This window comes from Scyliorhinus canicula, chromosome 10, assembly GCF_902713615.1.
Source record: "Scyliorhinus canicula chromosome 10, sScyCan1.1, whole genome shotgun sequence".
Taxonomy (NCBI): Eukaryota; Metazoa; Chordata; class Chondrichthyes; order Carcharhiniformes; family Scyliorhinidae; genus Scyliorhinus; species Scyliorhinus canicula.
Window position 1 is genome coordinate 83,914,588 of NC_052155.1, and position 19,180 is coordinate 83,933,767.

The following is a 19,180-nucleotide window of genomic DNA, read 5'->3' on the forward strand; positions in this document are numbered from 1 at the left end:
CATCAGGACCGCCACCATGAACTGCCAAATCTGCATGGAGTGCAAGCCGCACTTCTACAGGCCAGAGAAAGCACACCTGATAAAGGCTTCCCGTCCCTTTGAACGCCTCAGTATGGACTTCAAAGGGTCCCTCTCGTCCACCGACCGCAGCACGTATTTCCTGAATGTGATTGACGAGTACTCCCAGTTTCCATTCGCCATCCCCTGCCCCGACATCACTGCAGCCACCGTCACAACATCACCGCAGCCACCGTCACAAAAGCCCTCCACAGGGACTTCCGGTGGCTGTGATGCAGCAGTAAGCCACACATTTGGGAGCTCCCGTTTTAAAGAGATTTTTCGGCTCTTTTGAGAGCCCAAAACGGAAATTTTTCGACGTCTCCCGATGGGGGAAGGTGTGCTGAACGACTTTCCCTGCAGTCCATGCCTCGAACTCGGAGTGGAAAGGTGGAAAAAACAGCAGCAGCTCCTCAGAAAAAACGGGGGAAGGGATCCACGATGGCCGCCGACAGAGCTCCAGAGGAATGGAGACTCTGGGCCCAGAAACAACAAACTGATCTCCTGCGCTGCTTTAAAGAATTCAAGGATGAAGTACTGAGCTCTCTGCAGGAAACGAACAGAAGGCTGTCAGAGATTCAGTCCACCCAGGGTGCTGCCATCAAGAAGTTGCAGACGCAGGCCATTGAACGAGAGGAGGAGGCCGTGGTCCTCGTGAGTAAGGTGGAGGGGCACGAAGCACTCCACAAGAAGTGGCAAGAACGCTTTGAGGAGCTGAATCACCGCATGAGGCGGAAAAACCTGCAGATCTTGGGCCTTGCAGAGGGGCTAGAGGGATCGGACCTGACAGCCTATGTGGCTGTAATGCTGAATTCGCTAGTGGGGGCCGGGTCTCTCCATCTGCCCTTGGAGCTGGAGGGAGCGCACAGGGTGCTGGCCAGGAGGCCCAAGGAAGATGAACCCCCGCGTGCGGTGCTGGTGAGGTTCCACCGGTTCAGTGATCGGGAGTGCGTACTGCGCTGGGCCAAGAAGGTGAAGAGCAGCAATTGGGAGAATGGGGTAGTGCGGATCTACCAGGACTGGAGTGCGGAGGTGGCTAAGCGGCGGTCCGGATTTAATCGGACGAAAGAGGCGCTTTATAGAAAAAAGATAAAGTTCGGAATGTTGCTGCCCGCGCGCCTGTTGGTAACTTATTTGGACCGGCACCATTATTTCGATTCCCCGGAGGAGGCGTGGGCCTTCGTGCGGACGGAGAAACTGGACTTGAACTAGGGGTTGGGGGTTGCGAGGTCGGCTGTAAGATAATAGTGCTGGATTCTGCTGTTGCTGGGTTCTCTTTTTCTTCTGTTGTTTTCTTCTTGTTTTAGTACTTTTGCAATTTTGATATGGTTATTTACGGAGGGGTTGTTCTGCTATGTTTTTGTTTTTGTGCTGTGGGGCATTGTTTGGGCTGTGTATCTTGAGGGGAGGGTCGGGGGGGTATGTTGTATTCTATGTCGGAGTGGGGGTATGGAGGGGGGCTGATATTTGGGAGCTGCGTCAGAAAGGTGTGGTGGGGCAGTGCGAAAGCGCGGGCTTTCCTCTGGTTTCCCGCGCTGCGGGGCTGGGGGGGCGGAGACGGTGACGGGGGAGGTGGTGCCTTAACTGGTTCTTCCCCGCGTTGGAGCGGTGCCAGGAGGAGGGATAGATTGGGGGATGATCCCACTTCGGGAGGGGTCGGGCTATTGGCGGGAGTTTCCGGGGTCAGCAGAAGTTAGCTGACCCACGGAAGTACAATGGAGGACGGTTCGCGGCTGGGAGGGTTCCTAGCCTGGGGGGAAGGGAGGGGGGGGAAGGGGAATACCGGGTTGCTGCTGGTAGGGTCAAGAAGGAGCTGGTGGGGGCTGGGGGGACAGAGGTGAGGGGTTGTCGCTATGGGGACGGGGTCGAGCAGGAGGTGCTGGCCTGGGGCGGGCAGTCGACGGGCTATGGCTAGCCGACGGGGGAGGGGGGCGGGACGCCCTCTGATCCGGTTGGTCACCTGGAATGTGAGAGGGTTGAATGGGCCGGTGAAGCGGTCGAGGGTACTGGCTCACCTGAAGGGGCTAAAGGCGGATGTGGCAATGCTTCAGGAGACCCACCTGAGGGTGGCGGACCAGGTCCGCCTGAGGAAGGGATGGGTGGGGCAGGTTTTCCACTCGGGGTTGGATGTGAGGAACCGGGGAGTGGCGATTCTGGTGGGGAAAAATGTGTTGTTTGAGGCATCGGAGGTGGTGGCGGATAAGGGGGGTAGGTATGTGATGGTTAGGGGCAGGCTACAAGGAGAGAAGGTGGTACTGGCTAGTGTGTATGCCCCAAATTGGGACGATGCGGGCTTTATGAGGCGTATGTTGGGACGGATCCCGGATCTGGAGGCGGGAGGTCTGATCATAGGGGGGGACTTTAATACGGTGTTGGATCCTTCACTGGATCGGTCCAGCTCTAGGACGGGTAGGAGGCCGGCGGCGGCCAAGGTACTGAGAGGGTTTATGGATCAGATGGGTGGAGTGGATCCATGGAGGTTTGTGAGGCCGAGGGCACGTGAGTACTCTTTCTTCTCCCACGTACATAGGGTCTACTCCCGGATAGATTTCTTCGTGGTGAGTAGGGGACTGATTCCGAGAGTGGAGGAGGCCGAGTATTCGGACATTGCAATCTCCGACCACGCTCCGCATTGGATAGAGTTGGAGATGGGGGAGGTGCGAGACCAGCGTCCGTTGTGGCGGTTGGATGTGGGGTTGTTGGCGGAGGAGGAGGTGTGTAGGAGGGTCCGGGCAAGTATTGAGGGGTATCTTGAGGTGAATGATACGGGGGAGGTTCAGGTGGGGATGGTCTGGGAAGCCCTGAAGGCAGTAATTCGTGGGGAGCTGATATCCATCCGGGCACACAGGGAGAGGAGCGAGAGGAGTGAGAGGGATAGGCTGATGGGAAAGATGCTGGAGGTGGACAGGAGGTATGCAGAGGCATCAGAGGAGGGACTGTTGGGGGAGAGGCGCAGCCTGCAGGCTAAATTTGATTTGCTGACCACTAGAAAGGCGGAGGCACAAGGGGCAGTGTACGAACATGGTGAAAAGGCGAGTAGGATGCTGGCTCATCAGCTCCGTAAGCGGGATGCGGCTAAGGAGATTGCTGGAGTGAGAGACAAGAGTGGGAATGTGGTGCGGAAGGAGGTAGAGGTGAATGAGGTCTTCAAGGACTTTTACGGGGAACTGTACCGGTCGGAGCCAACGGGGGAGAGGAGGGGAATGGAGAGGTTCCTTGACAGGCTTTCTTTCCCGAAGGTGCAGGAGGAGAAGGTGGAGGGGCTGGGTGCGCCGATTGAGCTGGAGGAGCTAGTTAAGGGGATCGGGCAGATGCAGTCAGGGAAGGCACCGGGGCCGGATGGGTTCCCGGTGGAATTTTATAAAAAGTTTGTGGACCTAGTGGGCCCCTTGCTGGTGCGGACACTCAACGAAGCGTGGGAAGTGGGGACTTTGCCCCCGACGATGTCACGGGCGCTGATCTCGTTAATTTTAAAGAAGGACAAGGACCCCCAGCAGTGTTGTTCATACAGACCCATATCTCTCCTCAACGTGGATGCTAAGGTGCTGCCAAAAATCCTGGCCACCAGGATAGAGGACTGTGTGCCAGGGGTTGTGCATGAGGACCAGACAGGTTTTGTGAAGGGAAGGCAGCTGAACACGAATGTGCGGAGATTGCTGAATGTCATTATGATGCCGGCGATTGAGGGGGAGGCAGAGATAGTGGTGGCGCTGGATGCGGAGAAGGCCTTCGATAGAGTGGAGTGGGGGTACCTATGGGAGGTGTTGGGGAGGTTTGGATTTGGTGAAGGGTTCATTAGATGGGTAAGGCTGCTATATGAGGCCCCGATGGCGTGCGTGGCCACGAATAGGAGAAGGTCGGAGTACTTCCGGCTTTACCGAGGGACCAGGCAGGGTTGCCCCTTGTCCCCCTTGTTGTTTGCACTGGCAATCGAGCCGCTGGCGATGGCATTGAGAGATTCAGAGAGGTGGAGAGGCTTGGTGCGAGGTGGAGAGGAACATAGGGTGTCGTTGTATGCCGATGACCTGTTACTGTATGTGGCGGACCCGGTGGGAGGGATGCCGGGAGTGATGGAGTTACTAGCTGAGTTTGGGACCTTCTCAGGTTATAAATTAAACTTAGGCAGGAGCGAGGTGTTTGTGGTGCACCCTGGAGTCCAGGAGGAAGGAATTGGTAGGCTCCCGCTTAGGCGGGCAGGGGAGAGCTTTAGGTACCTGGGGGTGCAAGTGGCCAGGGACTGGGGGACTCTCCACAAGCATAACTTTACCAGACTGGTAGATCAGATGGAGGAGGAGTTCAGGAGGTGGGACATGCTGCCATTGTCGTTGGCGGGGAGGGTGCAGTCCGTCAAAATGACAGTGCTTCCGAGTTTCTTGTTCCTTTTTCAGTGCCTGCCCATATTTATCCCCAGGGCCTTCTTTAGGAGAGTGACCGGCAGTATTCTGAGCTTTGTGTGGGCACATGGGACTCCGAGAGTGAGGAGGGTGTTCCTGGAGCGAGGAAGGGATAGAGGCGGGCTGGCGCTGCCCAACCTTCTGGGGTACTATTGGGCAGCCAATGTGTCAATGGTGCGTAAATGGGTGATGGAGGGGGGATGGGCGGCGTGGAAAAGAATGGAGATGGCGTCATGTAGAGGTACGAGCCTGGGTGCCATGGTAACGGCACCGTTGCCGCTCTCCCCTAAGAGGTTTACCACGAGCCCGGTGGTGGCGGCGACCCTAAGAATCTGGGGACAGTGGAGACGGCATCGGGGGGAAACAGGGGGCTCGATGGAGACTCCACTGGGTGGTAACCATCGGTTCATCCCGGGGAACACGGATGGGGGATTCAGGGGGTGGCAAAGGGCGGGCATCAGCAAATTGAGGGACCTGTTTATTGGCGGGAGGTTTGCGGGCCTGGGGGAACTGGAAGATAAATTTGGCCTTCCCCAGGGGAACATGTTCAGATACCTGCAGGTAAAGGCGTTTGCTAGGCGACAGGTAGAGGGATTCCCTTTGCTGCCCTCGCAGGGGACGATGGACAGAGTGCTTTCGGGGGTGTGGGTAGGAGAGGGGAAGGTGTCTGACATCTATAAGGTAATGCAGGAGGTGGAGGAGTCGTCAGTGGAGGAGCTGAAGGCTAAATGGGAGGAGGAACTCGGGGAGCAGATAGAGGACGGGACTTGGGCGGAGGCCTTGGAGAGAGTCAACTCTTCCTCCTCATGTGCGAGGCTTAGTCTCATCCAATTTAAGGTGCTGCACCGGGCCCACATGTCCGGGACTAGGATGAGTAGGTTCTTCGGGGGTGAGGACAGGTGCACCAGATGTTCGGGGAGTCCTGCGAACCACGCCCATATGTTCTGGGCATGCCCAGCACTGGAAGAATTCTGGAAGGGGGTGGCGGGGACGGTGTCGAGGGTGGTTGGATCCAGGGTCAAACCAGGGTGGGGACTCGCGATTTTTGGAGTTGCGGTAGAGCCGGGAGTGCAGGAGGCGAAAGAGGCCGGTCTCCTGGCCTTTGCGTCCCTAGTAGCCCGTCGAAGGATTCTGTTACAATGGAAGGATGCAAGGCCCCCAAGCGTGGAGACCTGGATCAGTGACATGGCGGGATTTATAAAATTGGAAAAGGTCAAATTTGCCCGGAGAGGATCAATACAAGGGTTCTATAAACGATGGCAGCCTTTTCTGGACTTCCTGGCTCAGAGATAGGTAACTGGGTCAATAGCAGCAGCAACCCGGGGGGGGGGGGGGGGGGGGGGGGGGGTAGGGGTATCTTTACACTGTTCGGTTTCCCCGCCTACATACACAGCGATAGGGGGTCCTCCTTTATGAGCGACGAACTGCGTCAATTCCTGCTCAGCAAGGGAATTGCCTCGAGCAGGGCGACCAGTTACAACCGCTGGGGAAACAAGAGAGAGAGAAAACGGAACGGTCTGGAAGACTGTACTACTGGCCCTCCAGTCCAGGAATCTCCCAGTCTCACACTGGCAGGAAGTCCTTCCTGATGCTCTCCACTCCATCCGATCACTGCTGTGTACCACGACAAACGAAACACCTCGTGAATGTCTCCTTGTCTTCCCTAGGAAGTCCTCCTCCGGGACCTCGCTCCCAACCTGGCTGGCAGCTCCTAGATCCATTCTGCTCTGCAAACACATGCGGGTGCACAAGTCGGACCCATTGGACGAGAGGGTCCACCTCCTTCACGCTAGCCCTCAATACGTCTACGTGGCGCACCCTGATGGCCGACAGGATACGGTCTCCCTACGGGACCTGGCGCCCGCTGGATCTCCACCCACACCCCCACCCTCCCACCCACCGGTGCACCCCACAGCCACCCCCTTCCCAGGTGGATCGGTCCTCCCACTGGTCCCATCTAGGGGTGATGAAGCTACCGAAGAAGCCGAAGCCACGCTACTGGAGGCACGGATGCCCGAGACGGCGCCTGCATCACCGCCGAAACTGCGATGATCGCAGAGGACGACCAGCGATCGACTAATTGCTTCATTTTGACACATGAATGTAAATAAATACTGTAAATAGGTGCGACATGTAACGACGCAAAACACTGTACTAATGTATACCAGGTACACCTCTACCACTGTATAACGTGAGACCACCACCCCCCCGCCGGACTCCTTTTTTTAACAGGGGGTGAATGTGGTCGTCGGTATTCGGGGTATTACGGTACCCAGGTTGATGCTGTAAGACCATTGGTGTGGGAGGTACCTGAGACAACAAGATCACTGGTGAAGCCTGCCTGCTGGTTCTGCCCAGTAAAGCGGAGTATAAGAGCCTGTGTCTCCCCAGTTGCTGCATTGTGTACCTGCGCTGCTGGGGGAAACATCTAGTCCAATAAAGCCTTCAATTGTCGTCCAATCTCGCTTCTGGAGTCATTGATCGAGCATCAGTATGGTAGTGAGCAGGAACTGCCGAAAACTTCCCGGCGCCCAGCCCAGCGAGATCGGCAACATTATTCAATGTTAACTGGTCCACTTTACAGGCGTCTTGCCGCAAATGAAGGCTCGCCAGCTGATTAGCCGGCATCGCACTCACTAGCCCCTTCTAATGAGGTCAAGCAGCACTTAAGCTGCCCTTGCTCAGCCACTCGCAGTCAGCTTGCAACAATGGCGGCAAGGACACCAACCCCAAATTTCGGGGACGCTGACCTGGGGAGGCTGCTAGATATTCTGGAGGCCAAAGGGATATCCTGTGCCTCAGAGGGTCCAAGAGGGTCAGCCATAGGGAACCCAGTGCTGTCTGGAATGAAGTGGAAGTGGCAGAGAGCTCGGGAAGTGTGACCAGGAGGACTAGCCTCCAGTGCAGGGAGAAAGTCAATGTCCTACACCGGGCAGCATGAGTGAGGAGACACCAATACTCTTTCCCCACCCCCGCTCCCCCACAGAAGAGTCTACCCACACCCCCTTTAACTCCCTCCAATGCCTCCTTCACACCCTTCCCATCCCCACTACTATGAAACACACGTGTGGCTAACGATCCACTCTGTGTGTGTCTCCTCAGGACAATCTCACCCAGAATCGCCGGGAGAGAGCCCAGACTGGCGGTAGTGTGCCAAACATCATGACCTTCGAGGAGTGTGCCCTGAAGGTGACCGGTGCAGCCGAGGACAGGGTGGTCATCAATGCTGCGACTGGGGAATGCCGCAGAGGTGAGGAACCACTAGGCTCCACCCGGAGCACCTGTCAAACATCAGTTGTTATTGCCTTACTGACTGACCCATTCGTCCCACTGACCACATGTCCATTCTCCCGCAGGTCCTCCAGCCGACGGCGCCAGCCCGTCCCAGGTGGCCCCCTCTCCAGCCTCCCAGGAAACCACCTCAGTGGAGAGCTTCGAGGATGCCACCATAATAGTTGCGCCACAGCTGTCATCCCACTCTCCACCAGTGCAGACATACGCACCCCGGTGGGAAATGTTAGTGGTCAGGCTTGTTGGGCACAATCTGGTGAGCACTGCTGCTGATATACATTCTCTGCCTGGGAGGGTGGTGGAGATTGGATCATTAAAAGTATTTAAAGTGGAGATGGATAAATATTTGATCGGTCGAGGAATAGAGAACTGTGGGGAAATGCCACGGAAATAGAGTTGAAGCCGGTGTAGGTCAGTCATGATCATATTGAATGGCAGGAAAGGCTTGAAGGGCCTGGTGGCCTACTCCTGCTTCTATTTCTTGTGTTCTTGTGCTCAGGGCCATTCTCCCCCTTTTCCTGCCTCTGCGAACAACGTGTCCTCTTTTGTATTGCCTCTATTCAATCACCCTCTAATGCTGCAGGCTAAAGGTTACAGTCACTACAGCACCTCAGACTAGAAATAACTAGTCTGACCAAACCCTTCATGTGAGGACAAAGGCCTTCACCATGTGCAGTGCCATTCTCTGTCAACTTCACCAACTTTACGAAACAGCATAAAACTCACAATTCTACAAACTCAGACAGAGCCAGTAGAAATCAATCAGCAACTAACCTGAAAGTAGTAGGCACAGCAGTAAATTGAAGGGGTGTAGGTTAGGTTGATCTTAGATTAGGATAAATGGTCGGCACAACATTGTAGGCTGAAGGGCCTGTACTATGCTGTCCTGTTCTATGGTCTATGTAGTTGATGATCCCTTCAAATAGAAATGGTGAAAGCTTGCTGCTGAATGCTTGTTCAGCTGTGCACATTTCAGAGACAGCATTAGTTGGAGTAGTGAGGTCAAAAATGGCAGCACTGGTATCGAATCAGCATTAGAACCGATTATTGTCACAGTTCTCCTACTCTGGACAGTCATGGTGCACACGCCCAAAGCTTTCACCAAAATGGCATCTGTCACAAATGGATGCGACAAACAACACATGTACCACTAAAACAAATTTTGTAGCTCATAATTTTACTGAATACCAATTATTATCATCTATTGTTTGTCACCATTAATACAATTGTTGCCCCAAAGGGCGGCCCAGTGGTTAGCATTGTTGCCTCACAGCACCAGGGACCTGGATTCAATTCTGGCCTGAGGTGGCTGTCTGTGCGGAGTCTGCACTTTCTCCCCATGTCTGCGTGGGTTTCCTCCAGGTGCTCTGGTTTCCTCCCACAGTCCAAACATGTGCAGGTTAGAAGGATTGGCCACGCTAAGTTGCCCCTTAGTATCCGAAGGTGTGTTGGTTAGGTGAGGTTATGGGGATAGGGTGGGGGACCTATGTATGGTGTCCTTTCAGAGGGTCAGTGTACACTCGATGGGCCGAATGGCCTCCTTCTGCACTTTAGGGATTCTATGAAAAGATATTAATGTAAATGTCACCATAGTCCCAGACAATTATAGGCTGCACTCCCCTTTGAGAGCTGATTGGTAATGATTTAACCTGAGGGCCTTCACACCTTGGGCGAGGGGCAATGTTGAGAAGGCAGGGTCTTCATGAATAACCACAGCTGGTACGGGATTATAAACCCGCACTCTGGACATTGCTCCACATCATGGATCAGCCGTCCATCCAACTGAGCTAACTAACAGTTACATCTAATATATAAAAAAAACTTTAATAATTTTTCATATAAAGGATAGGTCAGAGGACCAACAACAAGCATATTTTGTAACTTTTTTAAATAGTCATACCTGTTCCCTCAAGTCCGACACCTTCAACACAAAGTTTTGGTGAAGTCAGGTCACTGGAAACTGTTTGATTAAATTTAGCTGACATTACATATCTACAGAAGACAGAATTGAAGCAAAATTTGAGTTACATAACATTGTAGCCAACCCTAGACAATATTATCATAGTCAAATATAAACTGTACTTTTCCATAACTTCGTTGAATGTAAGCCTCAAAAAGGGAAATCATTGGACAATGTTTGTCATATTAGTATGTTAAAAATGGTACTTTTGCATTTTCAAGCTTGTTACTCATCTGTTATATGTAAATTTTGCATAAAACCTTTCTGAAATTAAGTATCTCTGCAAACATTATCAAATCATAGAGTCATACAATCCCAGCAGTGCAGAAGGAGGCCATTTGCCCCATCGTGTCTGCACCGACTCTTCGAAAGACCACCCTACCTAGGCCCAATCCCCCACCCTTTTGCTACAATTCCACCCTAAGGGCCAATTTAGTAGAGCCAAACCACCTAACCCGCACATCTTTGGACTGTGGGAGGAAACTGGAGCACCCGGAAGAAATCCACGCAGACACGGGGAGAATGTAAAAACTCCACATCGACAGTTACCCAAGGTCAGATTCGAACCCGGGTCACTGCTGCTGTCAGGCAGCAGTGCTAATCACTGTGCTGCAGGATTCTCTGTTTCAGAGACTAAGGCCCCGATTCTCCACAACCATGATGGGTGGGAGAATAGCGGGTTTGAGCTGTCCAATCCACGCATGCGCGGCTGACGTCATTAGGCTCTGCCGCAGCGTCATTCTTGGCGCGCCGGGCCTTGAAGCCAGGGACAAGGCCCGGCCGCCGAGTTTCCCGGTACGGCCCGCCTATCCCCCCCGGGTAGGAGAGAATAGGGGGCCGGGAGAGGCTTTCGACGCCGTCGTGAACCTCTCCAGGTTTCACGACGGTGTCGGGCCTTGCGGAGAATTCCGCCTCACGTGTTGATGCAGGGACAGCAAAAGTGGCGCCGCTCCTGGAGCAATTCATCAACCATCAATGGGCTAGCACTGACGCCACATGGAACACGATCAATTCCAATGAAAAACTATGTTTAATTCGCCGGGGTCATGATTAACAATCAAGAGGCTGGCAAGTTGCAGCCGCATATAAGCATTCCAATCCCCACGCTCACTCATCCCAGCCAACAAGATGGCAGTACAAAGAGCGGCACCCCGGTTCCCGGATGCTGAACTTGAGACCTTGCTGGACGCCATGAAGGAGAGGCGGGCTACCCTGTACCCTCCTGCTCTCTGACATTGATCGGGAACACCTCACCCTTTCAAATGTTCAATTTATATCCGGAAAACCAGCCAAATTCTCCCAAGATCTCCATAATTGCCCCCAATTATATATATATATAATTATATTAGTATGTTAAAAATGGCACTTTTACATTTTCAAGCTTGTCACTCATCTGCTTTACGTAAATTTTGCATAAAACCATTTCTGAAATTAAGTATCTCTACAAACATTATAGAATCAGAGAGTCCTTCAATCCCTACAGTGCAGAAGGAAGCCCCGGGGTGGTAAGGAGTTTGCCAGCTGTCTCCGTACACCTGGTCTGGGCACTGTTGGCAGAGGTTGTGAGCACCTTGGTCCACACAACCAGGACCGGACAGCTCGCCGGGAAAAGACTGCCCAACCTCCTCAGGGCAGCCAGGGTGAATAGGCAGCACTGTGCCCCTGACATCAATCCCCAAGCTACACATCCGGAACCCCCAGCCATAGAGCGACCAAACTTCCATTTGCACTACTTGCCAGCACCACAAACCAGCCGCCATGGCCAGCTGCCCTGGCCACGAAGGACGAAGGCCAGCAGGTACCCACCCACTTTGCTGCATGCATCCAACAGTCAAACACTGAGGGCGTGATTCTCTGCGTCGCTGCCGTCGTGAACATGGCGCGCCAAGTAAGTGTGGGGCCTGGGGGGGCGGATCGGGGATCGAGCACCACGACCGTGCTCAGGAGGGGACGGGCCCGCGATCGGTGCCCACCGATCGTCGGGCTGGCGTCTCAAGGGGACGCCCTCTTTCCCCTCCGCCCCCCCAGGAGATCAAGCCGCCACGTCTTGCGGGGCGGCTGAGAGGAAAGACAGCAACCGCGCATGCGCGGGTTTGAGCTGCCCAACCCGAGCATGCGCGGCTGACGTCATTAGGCGCCGCTGCGGCGTCATTCTTGGCGCGCCGGGCCTTGAAGCCAGGGACAAGGCCCGGCGGCCGAGTTTCACGGTATGGCCCTCCTATCCCCCGGGGAGGGGAGAATAGGGGGCCGGGAGAGGCTTCCGATGCTGTCGTGAACCTCTCCGGGTTTCACGATGGCATCGGGCCTTGCGGAGAATTCCGCCCTGAGTTCTCTGCCCTCCCCCACCCCTCCACCGCCCAGGAGAAGGCAGCCCACAATCACCAGGAAAGGGAGAAAACTGGAGGGGTGCCGCTGGACCTTCACTGCAGCAGAGCAGTGGGCACTGGACCTGGTTGCTGGGCCCCGAGAGAGGGCAGTTGCCAGGGCGGAGGTCGGCATCGGGTGAGCAAGCTGCTGAACTGTGGTTCCCCATGGCATGTGTGCCACCACCCTCCCACCACCACCACCCCAGAGCCTCCTCCACCACCACCACATCCACACCCACTCCTGCAGCACCAAAACTCCACATCACTCCCACACCTGCACTACCCCAACCCGCAATCCAATCATGCATTATGTCTTGCAGATCTCGTGGTGATGAGGCGGGTCCCTCTGGTGTCTCCCGACTCCAAGTGGATAGCAGCAAGGAAGAGGACAGTGACAGTGATGGGAGCCCTTAACCCGCAGCACGAGACACCCCAGAGACCAGTCCGGGGATGACACCGACTTCACGACACAGCTGTCTCTCAACCATCACCTCGGTTGGGGACTTTAGTGAAGAGGCTCCTGGGGCACTATCTGGTGCGCATCACACATGTGCTGCGGTACCGCAGATGGAGGTAGGAATCCCCGAGGGGGTGGATGGTCAGAGAGCGACGACCCAGGGACTAGCTACCCTCCAGATGGGTTTCAGGCTTCTGGAAAACGTGGTCCCATCAACAGTGGAGGTGCAGTCACAGATCCAGAGACTGCATGAGGGGGTGTCAGCAAGTATCCAGCGCCTGTAAGGAGTCCAACCACCTGTAAGAGCAGAGGTGGTGCTGACCATGCGTGCCACCCAGGCCAACACAGCACGGGTTGTGGCCGTGGTGGAGGGTGGAGGCTTATGAGCATCTGCCCCAATATCTCCTTACCTGGCTTGCATTAACTTTTATTGACAACATTCCTGTGAAGCACATTGGCACATTTTGAATGTTAGAAGTGATATATAAAAGTGCAAGAATAACGGAAGTTTTAAGGTTGAGAAACTTCCAACTGTCCTTGCGATTGGAGAAAATAAACTAAATTGGATTTAAATATTCCTTCATTACGTACTTCAAGGAAAGCCACCTTGCTTCTCAAACAATAACATTTTCACTTATCTAATGTTCTCACCTCTCACCGCTCCCAGTCACATTTTCTGAAGATGGACTTCTCTTTTGGGTTTCCGACTGTACAGATGCTGTAAACTATCAGAAAATTGTTTTGTTATGCTCTTGACTTAGCATGAGCTGCTTCCTTGATGTACACTCTGACAAAGGAAGGTTCAGACTTGGAGATAGCTTTAACACATTTATTAAACTATTAACAATTCTCCTACTTGGATTCAACTCTCCTGTTAATCCTGCTATAGCTACTCAGACTGATGAACCAGTCTGCTACAATCCACGTGGTGTGTGTGATGTGTTTCAAATTAACCCTGTGTTCTCACTAAGTGTCTCCACTGGAAAGAGGAAGATCATGTGTGCTGTGTCCTTATATATGGGTTGGTGTAATGCCCTCCTGTTGTAGTGTCACCTGTGTGTATTGTGAATGCCCATTGGTCGTGTCCTATCTTACTGACCTATTGGTTGAATGTCTGTGTGTCATGTCTCTGGTGCTCCCTCTAGTGTCTAGCTAGTCTACGTGTATTTACTTTATACCCTTGTGTATTTACAGTGATGCATATCGCCATTAAAATACTTGATCAAAACCGTGCTTCAGGCAAAAACAGTCAATACAGAGAATATGTATGGCTTTTCAAACAAGTGACTATTACCATAGCCAAGCCAATAACCACTTAGAAGTTCCGGTTTTTAGCTGACTGTACTCTGAATATTTTCACAGATATTCTGAATATCTATTCAATCTGACAATGTTTGGAACTGCCATATACTTAAGTTAAGTCCAAAATTTAGTTTTCAGTTTATGCTTTAATTTCCAACTCGTGTTGAACGAGGTAATTTCATCTGAAGTGTTTTTAAGAGTAATGGGTGGAGTAAGCTTCCCCAGTTTCTCCAGTCAGAACATTGAAGTTGCTTTGGCACTGCACTCCTCGGGATAAAAGATATGCCATCAAGAGCCGAGGTACGTCTCACGACAAGTGTATAGAAAGACAGGTTGTAGCCTGATTGAAAAACAATATCACCAAAATATTCTGATTTTAGTCATTTGTTTCTGGAAATCATACCTGTCTAAACCAACTTACGGTAGTGGCTATGTCCGACTAGGTCGCATACACGGCAGCTCCTGCCGGGATCGGGATTTCGGGCCTTTAAACGGGGCGGCATTGGCACTTTGAAGGCGAATACCAGCGTGGGAAAGGACACTGGAGAGGTTCCCCTCACTGCTGTATGGAGGGAACCAGGAGCGGGGCCGTGAAACAAGCGATTGCGGGGAAGAGAGCGAAGTGGGTCCGGGAAGACAAAATGGCGGCCGGCGCAGACCATGAAGCTTGGGCCCAGTCGTCGAGAGAGCAGCACGAGTTTCTGAGGAGCTGCTTCGCAGAGCTGAAGATGGAGATGCTGGCCCCTATGAAGGCCTCCATGGAAAAGATGGTGGAGGTTCAGAAGGTACAGGAGAAGGCGATCAAAGAGGTGGAGAGGAAGGTATTTGAGAATGAGGACGAGATCCTGGGCCTGGCGGTCAGGGTGGAGGCGCACGAGGCCCTACACAAGAGATGGCAGGAGAGGCTGGATGACCTCGAATATAGGTCTCGGAGTCACAACCTTCGGATTCTAGGCCTCCCTGAAGGTGTGATGGGGACGGACGCGAGCACATATGTGACTACAATGTTGGGGACGCTGATAGGCGCGGGGGCTTTCCCGCGGCCGCTGGAACTGTACGGGGCGCATAGAGTCCTTGTGAGGTAACCGAGGGCGAATGAACCACCGAGGGCGATGGTGAGAAGGTTCCACCGCTTTACAGACAGGGAGCGTGTCCTGCGTTGGGAAAAGTAGGAGCGGAGAAGTAAGTGGGAGAACGGCGAGATTTGCATATACCGGGACTTGGGAGCTGAACTGGCGAGGAGGCGTGCGGGTTTCAACCGGGCTAAGGCGGTCCTCCACAACAAAGGGGTGAAGTTCGGGCTCCTGCATCCGGCGAGACTTTGGGTAACCTACAAGGACAAGCACCACTATTTTGATACGCCGGACGAGGCGTGGACATTCATTAAGCACGAAAAGCTGGACTTGAACTAAGGGGCAGCTGCACGTGGCTGAAACGTACTGGCGGAGATGTGTAACCGGGTGTTGGTCTGGTGTAAGTTTGTCAGTAGAATTTAAGTTTGTTTGCTTTTCTTTTCCTGTTTTTGTGTTTCAGGGGGCGGGGTAACGCCCAGGTTGTGCTGTCCGGTGCACGGAAAGGATCCGGATGGCACTTGCCCTCTTACCCTGTGGGGGAGGGGGGTTGGGGGCACGAAGGAGGAAACAATAATGAGGTTGGAGATAGAGGCGGGAGCGGCCAGGGTCAGCTGACTTACGGAAGTGCAATGGGGGGGAAATCAATGCTAAGCGGGTGCTTGGCATGGGGGGGTTGGGATTGGGGGGCTGGGGTGGGGGGAGGGGGTTTGCTGACTGAAGGGGAGCCAACTGTTGGGGATAGATGGAGAGTCGGGTTGGGGGGCCTCCGGCTGGAGGGCTGGAGCGAGCGGGGGGCGTGGGCACGCGGCTGGCCGGTCAAGAGGTCCCGCGTGTTCTCGCACTTAAAGGAATTAAAGGCGGACGTGGCCATGCTACAGGAGACGCACTTAAAACTCGCTGACCGAACGAGGTTAAGGAGAGGATGGGTGGGCCAGGTGTTCCACTCGGGTCTAGACCCAAAGGCCAGAGGGGTGGCAATTCTGGTTAGTAAACGGGAGGCGTTTCAGGCAGGGAGCATCATGGTGGTCAAGGGGGGCAGGTACATAATGGTGAGTAGCAAGCTACAGGGGGCCCGGGTGATGTTGGTGAATGTGTATGCCCCGAACTGGGATGATGCAGAATTCATGAGGCGCTTGTTCGGAAAAATCCCAGACTTGGAGTCAAGTAACTTGATCATGGGGGGGACTTTAATACGGTCTTGGATCCGGTGCTGGACCGGTCTAAGTCCAGGTCGGGAAAGAGACCGATGGCGGCCAGGGCCCTGAGGGAGTTCATAGATCAGATGGGGGGCGTGGACCCGTGGAGATTCGCGCGGCCAAGGGCAAAGGAATTCTCTCTTTTTCTCTCACGTCCACAAAGTCTACTCGCGGATTGACTTTTTGTGTTGAACAGGGCGTTAATCCCGAGGGTGGAGGGGGTTGAGTATTCGGCCATTGCAGTCTCGGACCGTGCCCCGCACTGGGCGGAGCGGAGGCAGCGCCCTCTCTGGAGACTGGATGTGGGGCTGCTGGCGGATGAGGTGGTGCGTGGGCGGATAAGGAGGAGCATTCAGAACTATGTGATAACGAATGACACAAGGGAGGTAACAGCATCAGCGGTTTGGGCGGCTATGAAGGCGGTCATCAGAGGGGAGTTAATCTCTATTAGGTCCCACAGAGAGAGGAGGGAGAGGGCGGAGAGGGAGAGGCGGGTGGGAGAGATGCTTAGGGTAGACAGGAATTACGCGGAGGCCCCCGAGGGGGGGCTGCTAAAGGAGCGCCGGAGATTACAGGCGGAGTTTGATTTGCTGACCACGGGGTAGGCGGAGGCGCAGTTGCAGAAAGTGAAAGGGGCAGTCTACGAGTATGGGGAGAAAGCAAGTAGGATGCTGGCACACCAATTTCGCAGGAGAGAGGCGGCCAGGGAGATCGGGGGAGTGAGGGATAAGGAAGGTAATACGGTGTTGAGCCCAGAGAGGATCAATGAAGTCTTCAAGGAGTTTTACAGGAACCCGTACGAGTCAGAACCCCCGAGGGGAAGTGAAGGGATGAATCAATTTTTGGATCGATTGAAGATCCCAAGGGTCGATGAGGATCGGGTGGAGGGACTGGGGGCCCCAATTGAATTGGAGGAGATAATTAAGGGACTGGCAAGTATACAGTCAGGCAAGGCCTCGGGTCTTGACGGCTTTCCTGTAGAAATTTATAAGAAGTTCTCGGAGCTGCTGAGCCCACTCCTGCCAAGAACCTTTAACGAGGCAAAGGAGAGAGGAACCCTTCCCCCGACGATGTTGCAGACATTGATCATTTTAAAGAGGGAGAAGTATCTGCTTCATTGTGGGTCTTACAGGCCGATATTGCTCCTGAATGTAGATGCCAAATTGTTGGCAAAAGTCCTGGCCACCAGAATAGAGGACTGCGTCCCAGGAATGATCGAGGAGGACCAGATGGGTTTTGTTAAGGGCAGGCAACTAAACACAAATGCGAGGAGGCTCCTGAATATTATTATGATGCCCTCGGAGGGAGGGGATGGAGATGTAGTGGTTGCAATGGATGCAGAGAAGGCCTTTGACAGGGTGGAGTGTGAGTACCTGTGGGAAGTGTTAGGTAGGTTTGGATTCGGGGAGGGATTCATAGGGTGGATCAAACTACTATATCAGGCTCCCGTAGCGAACCGGCTGAGGTCGGAGTATCTTAGGCTGTGCCGTGGGACAAGGCCCTTATCCCCGTTACTATTTGCCCTGGCAATTGAGCCGTTGGCCATAGCGCTGAGGACTTTGAGGAACTGGAGGGGGCTGGTCCGGGGGGTGTGGCGGGGAGGAGCACCGGGTTTCCCTCTACGTGGATAACATGCTATTGTATATTTCGGACCCGCTAGAGAGGATGGGGGAGGTCATGCGGATCCTGGGGGACTTTCGGAGCTTCTCGGGGTACAAGTTGAACGTGGAGAAAAATGAGCTGTTTGTAATCCACGCAAGGGGACATGCTCCCGCTTTCACTGGCGGGCAGAGTGCTGACTGTGAAGATATGGTTCTTCCCAGAGTCCTGGTCGTCTTTCAGTGCCTCCCCATTTTCATCCCCAAATCCTTCTTCAAGTGGGTGAACAGGATTATCACTGGATATGGGTAATGGAGGAGGGGGCTTTGTGGGGGCGTCATGCAAGGGCACCAGCCTAGGGGCACTAGTAACAGCACCGCTGCCATTCTCGCCGGCATGATACACCACACGTCCGGTGGTGACGGCGGCACTGAGGGTCTGGGGTCAGTGGAGGAGGCACACAAGGAGGAGGGGGCTTCAGTTTGGATCCCGATACGGAACAACCATAGATTTGCTCCGGGCAAGATAGATGGGGGTTCCAAGGCTGGTATAGGGCAGGCATTAGAAGGATGGGAGACCTGTTTATAGATGGGACTTTCCCTAGCTTGAAGGCGTTGGAGGAGAAGTTTGGAATGCCCCCAGGAAATGCTTTCAGATTACTCCAGGTCCGGGACTTCCTCAAAAAACAGGTGGAGACATTTCCGAGGCTACCCCCTCAAAGGATACAGGACTGGGTAGTGTCTGGCATCTGGGTAGGAGAGGGGAAGGTGTTGGACATATACCAGGAGCTGCAGGAGGCGGAGGAAGCCTCAGTGGAGCAGCTGAAGGGCAAGTGGGAGGGGGAGCTAGGCAAGGTGCGGGATGAAGACCTGTGGGCTGATGCCCTGGGAAGGGTGAATTCGTCCGCCAGGCTCAGTTTAATTCAGTTGAAGGTGGTGTACCGGGCTCACATGACGACGGCAAGAATGAGCAAGTTCTTTGGGGTGGAGGACAGGTGCGCAAGATGTGCAGGGAGTCCGACGGACCATGTCCATATGTTTTGGGCATGCCCGGCGCTTAAAGAATTCTGGCAGGGCTTTGCGAGGGCTATGTCCAGGATTCTGGACACGCGGGTGAAGCCGAGTCCAACAATAGCGATCTTTGGAGTGTTGGAGGATCCGGGAGTGCAGGATGCGAAAGAGGCAGAAGTGTTGGCCTTTGCCTCCCTGGTAGCCCGGAGACGGATCTTGTTAATGTGGAGGGACTCGAAACCCCCGAGCGTGGAGACCTGGGTGAGCGATATGGCTGGGTTCCTCAGGCTGGAGCGAATAAAGTTCGCCTTGAGAGGGTCCTTGCTGGGGTTCTCCAGGCGCTGGCAACCTTTCCTTGTCTTTCCAGGGGAGCGATAAAATGTCAGCAGCAGCAGCAAGTGGGGGTGGGTGGGGGGGGGGGGGGGGGGGGGGAGGGGGGAATTGTCTATTTAATGTATATTTGAGTTTTATATAA

At 54.0% G+C, this 19,180-nt stretch overlaps 1 protein-coding gene across 6 annotated transcripts in view; it reads right to left on the reverse strand.

Moving 5' to 3' along the window:
* Positions 1 to 19,180, reverse strand: part of LOC119972486 (coiled-coil domain-containing protein 178) — a 479,785-nt gene that overhangs the window by 419,951 nt on the left and 40,654 nt on the right. For all 6 annotated transcript variants that reach the window (XM_038809253.1, XM_038809254.1, XM_038809255.1 and 3 more), the window contains 2 exons: positions 13,177 to 13,250; positions 9,643 to 9,734 (listed from right to left, as the gene is read on the reverse strand). In XM_038809253.1, coding sequence (XP_038665181.1) covers positions 9,643 to 9,734; positions 13,177 to 13,250 — 166 coding nt within the window. The remainder of the gene's footprint in view (positions 1 to 9,642; positions 9,735 to 13,176; positions 13,251 to 19,180) is intronic.